Source organism: Emiliania huxleyi (assembly GCF_000372725.1).
Source record: "Emiliania huxleyi CCMP1516 unplaced genomic scaffold EMIHUscaffold_772, whole genome shotgun sequence".
Lineage (NCBI taxonomy): Eukaryota > Haptophyta > Isochrysidales > Noelaerhabdaceae > Emiliania > Emiliania huxleyi.
The window spans coordinates 9287-19828 of record NW_005196225.1 but is presented as its reverse complement, the minus strand read 5'-3'; the positions used below and the strand labels follow the sequence as shown (position 1 = coordinate 19828).

At 65.9% G+C, this 10542-nt stretch overlaps 3 protein-coding genes across 3 annotated transcripts; all 3 read left to right on the top strand.

The window, feature by feature from the left end:
* The first annotated feature begins 1983 nt into the window (after positions 1–1983).
* EMIHUDRAFT_372079 (hypothetical protein) lies at positions 1984–4108 on the top strand. Its single transcript, XM_005760195.1, has one exon. The coding sequence runs from the start codon at positions 2049–2051 to the stop codon at positions 3843–3845; it is 1797 nt and encodes a 598-aa protein (XP_005760252.1). The 5' UTR covers positions 1984–2048; the 3' UTR covers positions 3846–4108.
* A 3369-nt stretch (positions 4109–7477) lies between these two features.
* On the top strand, positions 7478–9394 carry EMIHUDRAFT_249384 (hypothetical protein; the record flags this gene model as incomplete). The annotated part of the gene is made up of 6 exons (XM_005760194.1): positions 7478–7576; positions 7667–8164; positions 8248–8283; positions 8384–8578; positions 8649–9011; positions 9065–9394. The coding sequence occupies 6 exons, from the start codon at positions 7478–7480 to the stop codon at positions 9392–9394; spliced, it is 1521 nt and encodes a 506-aa protein (XP_005760251.1).
* Positions 9395–9884: 490 nt separating this feature from the next.
* On the top strand, positions 9885–10538 carry EMIHUDRAFT_249383 (hypothetical protein; the record flags this gene model as incomplete). The annotated part of the gene is made up of 2 exons (XM_005760193.1): positions 9885–10158; positions 10510–10538. The coding sequence occupies 2 exons, from the start codon at positions 9885–9887 to the stop codon at positions 10536–10538; spliced, it is 303 nt and encodes a 100-aa protein (XP_005760250.1).
* Positions 10539–10542: the final 4 nt, after the last annotated feature.

Below are 10542 nucleotides of genomic sequence, written 5' to 3'. Positions count from 1 at the left end.
CTCGACAAGTGCCCCACCCAGAGCCACGCAACCATCGTGCTGATGCGGCCGTCGCGGACGTGGCCGGGCACGATCCTGCAGACGGCGATGGAGGGCGAGAGCAAGAGCTTCGTCGGGCACAAGTACGTGCAGACGCTCATCGACGAGTACTGGCGCGGCAACCTCTACGGCTCGGACGGCGCTCTCTCGTCCAGCGTCAGCTCGCTGCGCGTGCTCGCGCACTTCTTCGTTCGGACGATCGACAAGCAGGAGGTCGAGCTCGACGCGAGCGCGTGGGACAACCTCGAGCGGAAGAAGAAGGCCAGCCGTCAGGCGACGGCCGCCTTCCAGCTCGCCGACTTCGTCGCGCCCAACCGCGCCAACTCTGGCGACGACAAGGACCCGCGGTCACCGCCGCCGCTGGCCTACCGCGCACTCGGCGGCAGGCACCGCCTGCACGAGCGGGACGAGACGCAGGAGCTCTCGCTCTCGCGGCGCGACAGCGGGGCGGGCGGCTCGCGCTGGGGCGGCGCGGGCGGGATGGCGACGACCGCGCTCGACACCCTCGAGGAGGTACCGCCCTGCTGCTGCTACCCGAGCCCGTTCGCGCCGGGGGTCGGGCTCTGCACGCGGGTGTACAACCTGTTCGCGTGCTGCTTCAACTGCTGCGGGCAGTGCTGCACTTGCCTGTGCTGCCTCCACTGCTTCAAGTGCTTGCGCGGCCTCTTCCACATCCGGTGGCTCAACATGCGCTGGTTCCTCGCCGTGCCGCGCGTCAAATTCTTGCTCAAGGTGGTGTCGTACTTTTGCTTCCTCGCCGTCTACACGACGGTGCTCATGTCGCACCCGGGCACCTTCACCACCTTCGGTGTCCTCGAGCTCGTCTTCGCCGTCTTCTGCTACGCCTTTTGGGTCGAGGAGCTCTTCCAGTGGTACACCCACTTCCGCGCCGGCGCCGTGCACTTCGATTCGGCCGCCAACTTGATGGACGTCATCACGCTCACCGCGCAGGCGCTCGCCTCGACCGTCCGCCTGACGGCCGGCCCGCTCTGCCACGTGATTGGGCTCGGCACGCAGACCATCGAGCGCGTGGTCGAGGACCGGAGGCTCGGCGAGCTCCTCGACGGCGGCGACTTTGTCGGCTTCGAGGCCGCCGCCCGGCGGCTTCACGCGCCGGGCGGGGGGAGGGCCCTCTTAAGCGGGCACAACGGCGGCGGCGGCGATAGCGGCGGCGGCGGCGGCGGGCCCTTGCCGGAGTCGGTCGCGGGCGAGGACGGCGAGCTCGACGCGCTCGACATCTGGTCGAACGTGTACCGCGGCTGCGACCCGCTGTGGTACGCCCAGGTGGTGCTCGCGGTGTGCGCCATCTACGCGTTCGTGCGGCCCATCCTGTGGCTGCAAATCTACAAGCAGATCGGCGTGCTCTCGATCATCCTGCAGGAGCTCTCCAAGGACATCATGCTCTTCAGCTTCATCCTCTGCCTCGTCATGGCCGCCTTCTGCTCCGCGATGGTCGGAATCATGCCGTCGCTCGGAGAGAGCAGCTTCGACACGGACGGCGCGTTCGCGCTGCCGTGGTGGGCTCTCTTCGGCGAGTTCGGCGAGCTGCACAACGTGGGCGTTGCGGGCGGTTGGCTCGGGCCGATGCTGCTGTGGACCTTCTCCTTCCTCACGCAGGCGCGCGGCCGCGCTGTACGCCGTGCCTCGCCCCCGTCGCGACCCGCCGGCCCCACCCCCTTCTCTTTCCGCGCGTGCGTCAGGTCGTACTGGTCAACCTGCTCATCGCGATGATGAGCGAGACGTACGAGAAGATCAAGGAGAACGCCGACAACGAGTGGAAGTATTCGCGTGTCTACGTCGTCGACGAGTTTGTGTCGTCCGTCTTCTGGATCCCGCCCCCCTTCTCGCTCCCCTTCCTCGTCGCCGAGATCTCGAAGGGCATGTCGGGCCTCTTTTGCAGCAGGCTCGCCGCCGCCTGCCGCCGCTGCCTCGAGTTCATGACGCCGCGGTGCTGCCGGAAGAGGTCGCGCGTCTTGCGGCTTGGCCCGAACAGTACGAAGCTGCGCCGCATGTCGACCTCTCGCGCGCAGGGCCTCGGCTACCGGCGCGGCGTCAAGGTGGTGCCGCTGCTCTCGGACACGCTGCCCGAGGCGGTTCTGGACGTGATGGCGCGGCAGGACTTGACTTGGCTCACCGACTTGCTCGACGAGGAGGAGCGCGAGCGCGAGGAGATGACGGACACAAAGATCTCCGCGCTGCAGCTCGAGCAGGCGCGCGTCACCGACAAGTGCCTCGAGATCCAGGAGTCGCTCATCAACCTGCACGCGCACATGCGCGAGACCGCGCAACCTTACCCTGGCGGCACGATGCTGCCTTTCGGCGGCTCGCTGCGCGCCGGCGCCGCGTCGGCGACCGGCTACAGCTCCGCCACCGAGATGACGCCGCGGCAGTCTCCGCGCTCGGGCTCCCCCCGCGGCGCCTCGCCGGTCGAGCTCACGTCGGCGTCGTCGACGGAGCTGCCGCGGCCGACGGCGCACAAGGCGACGGCCAGGGGCGGCGTGGCGACGGCCCCCGTCAGCTCTTCGGTCATCTCTCCCCACAGCGGCGACGGGCTGGCGTCCTTCTCCAACAATCCGCTGGCGAGCTTCAGCGTGAGCCCCGAGGTGTCGCGCTCGCCGCCGCCGCCGGCTGGCGGAGCCCCGATTGCCGACGCGGCGCTGGTCGAGTCGCTCCGCAAGCAGCTGAACGACGCTCAGCGCGCGCTCGCCGCGCACTCCACGGCGCACGTGCACGCGCGGTCGCAGCAGAACCCGAAGTACCCGCCGCGCTTCCCGGTCGAGGACGCAAAGGTGAGCTGGAAGGTGCCCTGGCCAGAGTACTCGCCGGTGCCCTTCGTGGCCCCCTCGGTGCTCGCGGCCGAGCGGAGCGACACCAACCCGAACGGCTGGGCCGACAGCCCGCGGCCGAACCTCGCGGAGCTCAAGCACCGCCTCTCGTGCGAGGGCCCCCTCTTCTTCGACGCGGACCAGCGGCCAGTCAACCCGCGCGGCCGCACCGGCGTGTGCGGGCGGGGCATGCTCGGCAAGTGGGGGCCCAACCGGGCCGCCGACCCGATCGTGACGCGCTGGAAGCCCGGCGACAAGCGGAAGCTGCAGATTGTCGCCATCCAGCGCGGCGACACGGGCGTCTGGGCGCTGCCGGGCGGGATGGTGGACGCGGGCGAGGTTGTGTCGGTGACGGTGCGGCGCGAGTTCGCCGAGGAGGCGGGCAACATGGCCTCCGACGCCGAGCGCGCCGCCTTCAACGCGGCCGTCGACGAGCTGTTTGCGCACGGCGAGGTGGTGTACCGCGGCTACGTCGACGACCCGCGCAACACGGACAACGCGTGGATGGAGACGACGGCGTTCCACTTCCACTGCACGGCCGACCTCGCCGTCCAGCTGCCGCTCCGCGCGGGCGACGACGCGCACAACGTGACCTGGCTCGACGTGGACGACGCCGAGCCGCGCTACGCCGCGCTGTACGCCTCGCACAAGGACTGGGTGGACCGGGTGGCGTGCGAGCTGCGCTTGAGAAAGGGCCACTCGCCAAAGGCCGTCGCCGCCCCTGCGGAGGCGACTCCCCCGGCGCCCCAGGGCCGCCGCAAGCCGCAGCGCAGCATGCTGGGCCTGGGCCGGCTTCGGATCGGCTCGCCCAAGGCGGCTCGGCCCGCGACGACCGGGTACGGCGCGTCGCCGCCGCCCTCGCCGCCGCCCTCGGAGCCCGCTTCGCCTACCGCCTCGCCGCCGCCGTCGCTGCCGCCGTCGCCGCCGCCGCCGCCGAGGAGAAGCTCGTGCGTCTCCGCCACTGCCGACTTCTTGGTGTGAGCTTCTGTCGAGAGCCGCCACCGCCCCCGCTTATTGAGCTCTGCCCCCGCGGCAACCCGCCGCCAATATGTAGGTAGGTAGCTCACACACCTCTGACCCCCTCGCTGTATATCTCTCTTTTCTCTCACTCGAGGGAGCGAGCGCCGGCCGCGAGTGAGTCCCCCTTTGTTGCATCCATGCATGTCCGCGCGAGACGATGATCGATGGGGTGCAACAACTACGATGGGGTTTTACCTTTGTAACGTACGTATAATTGGTAATAGAAATTCATTTTAGAAAGAACACAGTTTCGCGCGCGAGTTATACACTCTTACCCAGCCTGATGCCTGTCGGCTTGACCTTGAGCCTTGTGACATCATTAATTTAAAGTTAAACGAGACGCACAGAAGAAGCGCCCAAAACGCAAAAGAAGGGGGACTCGACTCTGCGCCCCTGGACGCGCAGTAGGACCAGTACGCAGTAGGCAGTAGCGCGAGTAACCAGTACAGTACACCATGCGATCATATGCAGAACATGCGTCGGTCACCCGTCCGCCCGCGCCTCGCCAAGGACTCCAAAAGCCCATGTGGTTGCGGTGGTGCGCCCTCGATCGAGCGCCCACTGCCAGCGCCATCTCCCCCAAACGGCATGCTCCGCCAGAGGCTAGGCCAGAGGCCCCTCAGTCCCCGAGAGCCGAGTCGTGGCCGCTGGCTGTAGTCAGGCCCTCCTTCTGCGCGCTTCACTTGCGGGCGGCGGGCGCGCACCACTTCGTGCCGAGCGGCCACGCAACGCGCCAGCGGCACGCCGTTCTCGGCCCGCAGGGTGCGAGGCCTGCGGCTAAGCGCGACCAGCTCCACCGGCAAACTGCGCCGCAAGGCAGCAAGAGCTGGCTGCTGCCGCTGCTGGCGATTGTGGCCGACGGAGCTCGAGGGCCCGGCATCGCCGCTCCGGCGGACGCTGCACGCCAGGCGGGGTAGATGAGGCCTGCGGACACGAGGAGCGAGAAGAGGACAAGGAGGATGCTCGCTCCTCCGTGTCGCCGCGTCCGCCGGGGCGCCGGTGCCGCGACGATCGCCTCGTCGTTGCCGGTGGTGGCGACGGTCCCGCCGGGCGACAGCCAGGTTGGGAGCGACTTGGAAGCCGTCGGCCGCCATGCCTCGGGCGACGACTCGCACTCATCATCGCACGCGGCGGGCGAGTCGTAGTTGAGCGGAGCAGAGAGCGACTTGGGAAAGCGGCGCTGGCCGAGCTTGGGAGAGCGTCCGTTGGGAGAGAAGAGCGGCGAGAGCGGGGAGCGTGGCGTGGGGAGTGACATCGTCGGCCTCGGAGAGGGTCGCGCCCGTGAAGAACGAGAGGGAGACGAGAGACGAGAGAGAGAGCCTTGGCTCGGATCGGTCGGCGACAACTTCAAATTCGCCGAGTCTTCAAAAGAATTTGTTCCGCGCTTTCGCTACCGACCCTCGCACGACACACCTACCTACCTACGACAGTGGCGCGCACTGGCACTAACACAGGTACACCACGGGAGCCGCCTTTGTGCTCGCAGTGACAGGAATCCCTGGAACGACGAGAGTGGGACGACCGCGAGGTGGCATGAAGGTTGCAGCGAGAATCGGCGAGGGACTGCGAAGAGAGATAGGAAGAGGCAGACGCCAAAGGGTGTGGGCGACGGCTAGCACCACACTCCTCTCCTTAAAATCCCTGTGTGGTGGCGGCGTGCCGTCCTCCCATCCCTCCCTGGGGTTGTTTGTTTGTTTCTTCTTTCTTTCCCTGGGCCCTGCCATGTGGGTGAACCCTGCCCAGCCCCCCTCCGTGTCTGCGCGATGATGAATGATCGAGAAGCGTGGCAGGGCCACGCCAGCGTCTCCAACGCTAACCTAGAGAGGTCGGCGCCGGCCGATGCCGCGCCTCTTCACACCTCTGCATTCAGGTCGCCTCTGGCGCCTGTGTGGCCCGCTCTGAGGGAGGGTGTAGAGGATGTAGAGTGTAGAGCGCTGTAGAGCTGTAGAGCTGTAGAGCGCTCTGGAGCGCTGTAGAGCTGTAGAGCTCTACATCCGCCGCGTGACGATGCGCCTGCGTTGTAGAGCGATGTAGAGCGCGATTTTGCTGTAGAGTTTGTTGTAGAGGCTCTACAGAGCCAAACCGCCAGGAAGGCAGTGACTCAAAGAGGTCGAGTCGCACTAATGGGGTGTCTCCGAGCTTACTGGAGCTCTGATGGACGGCCCTGACTATCCCTGACACACAGAGAGTCACTCTGACGACACACAACACCCTATAACTGCGTCATGACCAGCCTGCCATGTGTCGCCGGTGCCGCATTCGTCGCAGTGCTTCTTTAGCAGGCGGTGGACTGTCGGCTGCGAGGACGGTCGCATTTGCGCGAGGCGAGGCGAGCATTCAGACGCGTTGCATGCGCCATGCCTCGCGCCAGCGCGTGCGGGAGCTCCTGGCTGAGCGTTGAGTCCAGGCGAGTTGCGCTGGCCACTATCGCTGCGCCGAGCCGAGCTGACGCGCCGAGGCGCCGGCCAGTCGCAGCCGTGAGGCATGCCACAGCAGCAGAGGCACCTGCCACCCATTGGGCGGGCAGACAGAAGGCCAGGGCAGCACTGGCAAGTGCAACGCGCCTCATGTCGGAGAGCGACCGTGCCTCTTTGCCGCTTTATATGATGTAGAGTTTGTTGTAGAGATTTCACGCTGTAGAGGGCCTCTACATCGCTCTACATCTGCATCGCTCTGTCCCGCGGCGGATGTAGAGCTCTACAGCTCTACAGCGCTCCAGAGCGCTCTACAGCTCTACAGCTCTACAGCTCTACAGACAGCGAGCGCTCTACACTCTACATCCTCTACACCCTCCCTCAGGGCCCGCTACAGTGGGTTGCGGGCATTAAGAAAACAGGATTCCGCGGCACGCCGCCGTTTCTAAGCCTTTCCACAGCCCTCATCCACCCCACGCCGTGGTTTCTTAGCTCCGGGCGGGGCACTCAATCAAGCCAGAGCGCCGGCCCGAAGGATTTTTAGGTAAGAAGAGTGTTAAAGCTCGGTCCGCGAGGGCGATGCCAAGAGTCTGCCGCCGAGTCGGCTCTCTGGATGACGGGAAGACGCACACACGCCTCCATCTCCACTCCACTCAGAACACCGCAGACTTGAAAAGTGACAAGTGCGCTGCCGCAGGCCCAGGCGAAGAGAAATTTTGAGCTGCAGCTGGGGCTCCGGACCCGTTCACACTCGTGTCTGGCCTTTTCTCGGGGCCGCGCCTGCGGCGCCCCGTGGTTTCTTAGATTTTTGCGGAAATCGCTTGGTAGGGTTTCTTAATGCGACGTTTTCTTAATGCCCGCAACCCACTGTAGCCCGTCTCGCTTCGCGCCTCTTGTCACCCATAGAGCACATCGTGCGAACCGTGCCCGGATGTGGGCTCTCTCATGCCCTGTAATGTACATACACACGTACGGTCGTTCGAACCGTGTGGAATGGGGTTCCCGTACCATGCGGAATCGACCCTATCCAGTGCTCAAGTGCTCAAGAGGCTCCGCCGATGCCTCAGAGGGAACGCACGAGAAAGGAAAGAATTTTACAAAGGAAAGAAACGGGCCGTCCAACTTGCCGAGAACGCGATCGACGTTCGTCCACGGCACTGAGCGCCTTCGACGAGAGCGATGGCCGTCGTCGTGGCTGACCCATACTCGACGGGCGGCAGACTCCCCATCCTCCTCTCAGAGCGCGGCTTCGACGTCATTGCCCTCTGGACCGCAGAGGTGTCTTTCCTTCCCCGCATGCTGCAAACTCGTCGAGGCGGATTTTTTGAATCTATGCCGCAAAATCACAGAATTTGTGCCGCAATCTAGGCGAGAGACCTAGAGGACCACGTCGGCGAGGCGACCAGGGTCTGGATTGAAAAGACCGGGTACAAAGGTGTGGTGCGCGAGGGCACCATGAGCATCGAGGAGATGGCCAAGGCGCTGAAGGCTGCGGCGGGAAAGGAGTCAATTAAGGCTGTGCTGTGCGGTGGTGAGAGCGGTGTCAACGTGGTCGACGCGCTCGCGGAGCACATGCACCTTCCCGGCAACGGCGTGGCTCCATGGACGGGCGGCCGTCGTGACAAGGGTGTGCAGCAGGACGCGCTGAGGGCGACGGGCATCCGCGCCGTCCGCGGCGTCTCAGGCACGACGTGGAGCGGCGCGGTGGAGGAGTTTTGCAAGACGGAGGAGATGCCGATAGTTGTGAAACCTGTCGAGTCGGCCGGTTCCGACGGCGTCAAGCTGTGCGCCACGCTCGAGGAGGCTGAGGATCACTTTCACCGGCTGATGAACTCGCAGCGGGCGCTCGGCGCCCACGGGGCGGCTGTCATTGCACAGGCGAGTCTGCTGTCCAGACTGAAGAGCGCGGCACGACGCGTGAACCACTCCCTGCGACCTCCCGACCACAGGAGTTCCTGAAGGGCAGCGAGTACGTCGTGGACCACGTGACCAAGGATGGCGAACACAAGACGATGATGGCGCCGACCTTTCTGTCGGAGGACCTCTCCTGTTTATTGATATATTGAGCGAGGGACTCGTTATTAGGTGTGGAAGTACGACAAGCGGCCGCGCAACGGGTCGCAGTTTGTCTACTTTGGCATGTACCCAGTCAACCCGGTCTCCGCCATCGCGCAGTCGCTCATCCAGTACACGCGCTGTGCCATCACAGCGCTCAAGATCACGAACGGTGCCACCCACACGGAAGTGATGATGACGTCCGAGGGACCTTGCCTGGTTGAGGTGCGAAGCCCACTCCTCTCCCAACCACCCTCACGCCCACGCTCGCTCGCTTTCCCACCGCCATCCTTAGGTCAATTGCCGCGTGCACGGCCTGAGCGGGCAGTGGCTCCCGCTCGCCTCGGCCCTCACCGGCAGCTACAACCAGTGCACGGCCTACGTTGACAGCGCCTTGGATCCAGAGGCCTGGGAGAAGATCCCGCCGATCCCCCCATACCCCTTTGCCGGGAGCGGCTGCGTGGTGGAGTTTGTGTCCTACTGTGAGGGCACGGTGGCCGCCCGTCCTGGCTACGAGGCCATCCGCGCCCTTCGCTCCTTCTGCTCGCTCGACGAGGTTGTAAAGGTCGGTGACCGCATCACCAAGACGATCGACCTCTTCACGCAGCCGGGCAACTGCATCCTGATCCACGCCGACGAAGAGGCGCGCGCATCGCTGGTGACTGCCCACCCCCCGCACGGAGAAGCGCCAACCGACCCCTCTCCCCGAAGGTCCTTGCGAAAGATGTCGCCGCAATCCGCGCGCTGGAGGAGTCGAACGGCATGTTTGACATCGAGGGCGGCAACCCGCCGCCGCTCGACAAGCGAGAGCTCTCCGCCATTCACGATCGAGGCTCGAAGCGCATCTCCGAGGGCGACCGCCACCCGGCCATGCTGATGGGTGACACGACCGAGATGGAGGTGCTCATGGCCCAGGTCAACCACTACATTGATGAGCTCGAGCACGCGCAGAAGAAGCACTCATATCTGGCGGTGGCTCTCGCCGCGACCGCGTGCGCGGCGGTCGTGGCGGGGCGGTTCGCCAGCACGAGGCGTGGCTGACTCGAGCGTGGGTGCCTGGGCTGGCGGCACTGAGCTTTGGTGGTGGACTGGCGCGGAGAAGGTACGGGCGTGGGCGTCGGGCCAGCGAGAGAGTCTTGCCCCCGAAGTTGGTTGTTGGCAATTCTCTCCAGTTTTCTCACGGGTGTGAGGCGCGAGAGAGTGTGAGGTCGCGCTTGCGCGATTTTCTTTTTTCGCGTTGGCCACCTCGAACAGCGTTCTAGGCTCGCCCCGGCCGCTGGCGCATCCTCGCCCCACATCTGGCCGCGCCAAATCCGGCCGCGCCGTTACAGGTATGCTCACCCGCAAGGCCACGCGTATCGACCTCAAGCCCGAGGACCGCGAGGAGTACTTTGCGCACAAGCAGGAGGCGGCGAAGCACGAGAAGCAGCAGGCCGACAGCAGCAGCAGCAACAGCGCGCAGCAGCCCAGCGACAAGGAGATCCGCATCGGGCTCGCAAAGGCGCGGTGATCGCGTCATCCTCTCCGCGCCATGCTCGCCCTGTCCGTGGCTACCGCCTGCGACCCTCGCCCCCGCGTTGCGCAGCCTTGCGTCTCGCTGGCGCGCGAGCGCTCCTGCAGCCCCTTCTGCGCGCCGCCAGCCCACGCGGGCGAGCCGGATGCGGCGGCGGTCGAGTCGTGCGGCGGCGGCGACGACTGGACGCATGGGGCCGTCTGGCGAGGTGGCGAGCTGCTTGCGGAGCTGCTGCACGCGCAACCCTGCCTTGTGCGAGGGCGCGGGGTGCTCGAGATCGGTGCGGGGACCGGTGTCGCGGGGCTGGCGGCGGCGGCGGCGGGCGCGGCGCACGTCACCCTCACCGACCGCGACCTCAGCGCCTCCTCCGCCTCTCTCTCCCTCAACCCGGCGCTGCAGGAGACGGCTCCGAGACAGCTCTGAGAATAGACGGCTCCTAGACACCCCCTGGACACCCCCTGGACACCCTTCTACACACGTCCCTGACGCGGCTCGGACCCCCCCCTCCCCCCTCCCTCCCCCCTCTCTCAACCTCGCCCATCCTCACCCCCCCCCTCTGCCCCTCCGCTGCAGGGCGCCGTCGACGTGCGTCGTCTCGCCTGGGGCATGCCCCCCCTTCCCTCGCCGCAGCCGTCTCTTTAAGGAATGCTCAATGGCTTTTATCTGGAGTGACAGG

Excerpts from the sequence above, each read along its gene's own strand:
- EMIHUDRAFT_372079 (XM_005760195.1), top strand. The coding sequence starts at position 2,049 with ATGTCGACCTCTCGCGCGCAGGGCCTCGGCTACCGGCGCGGCGTCAAG.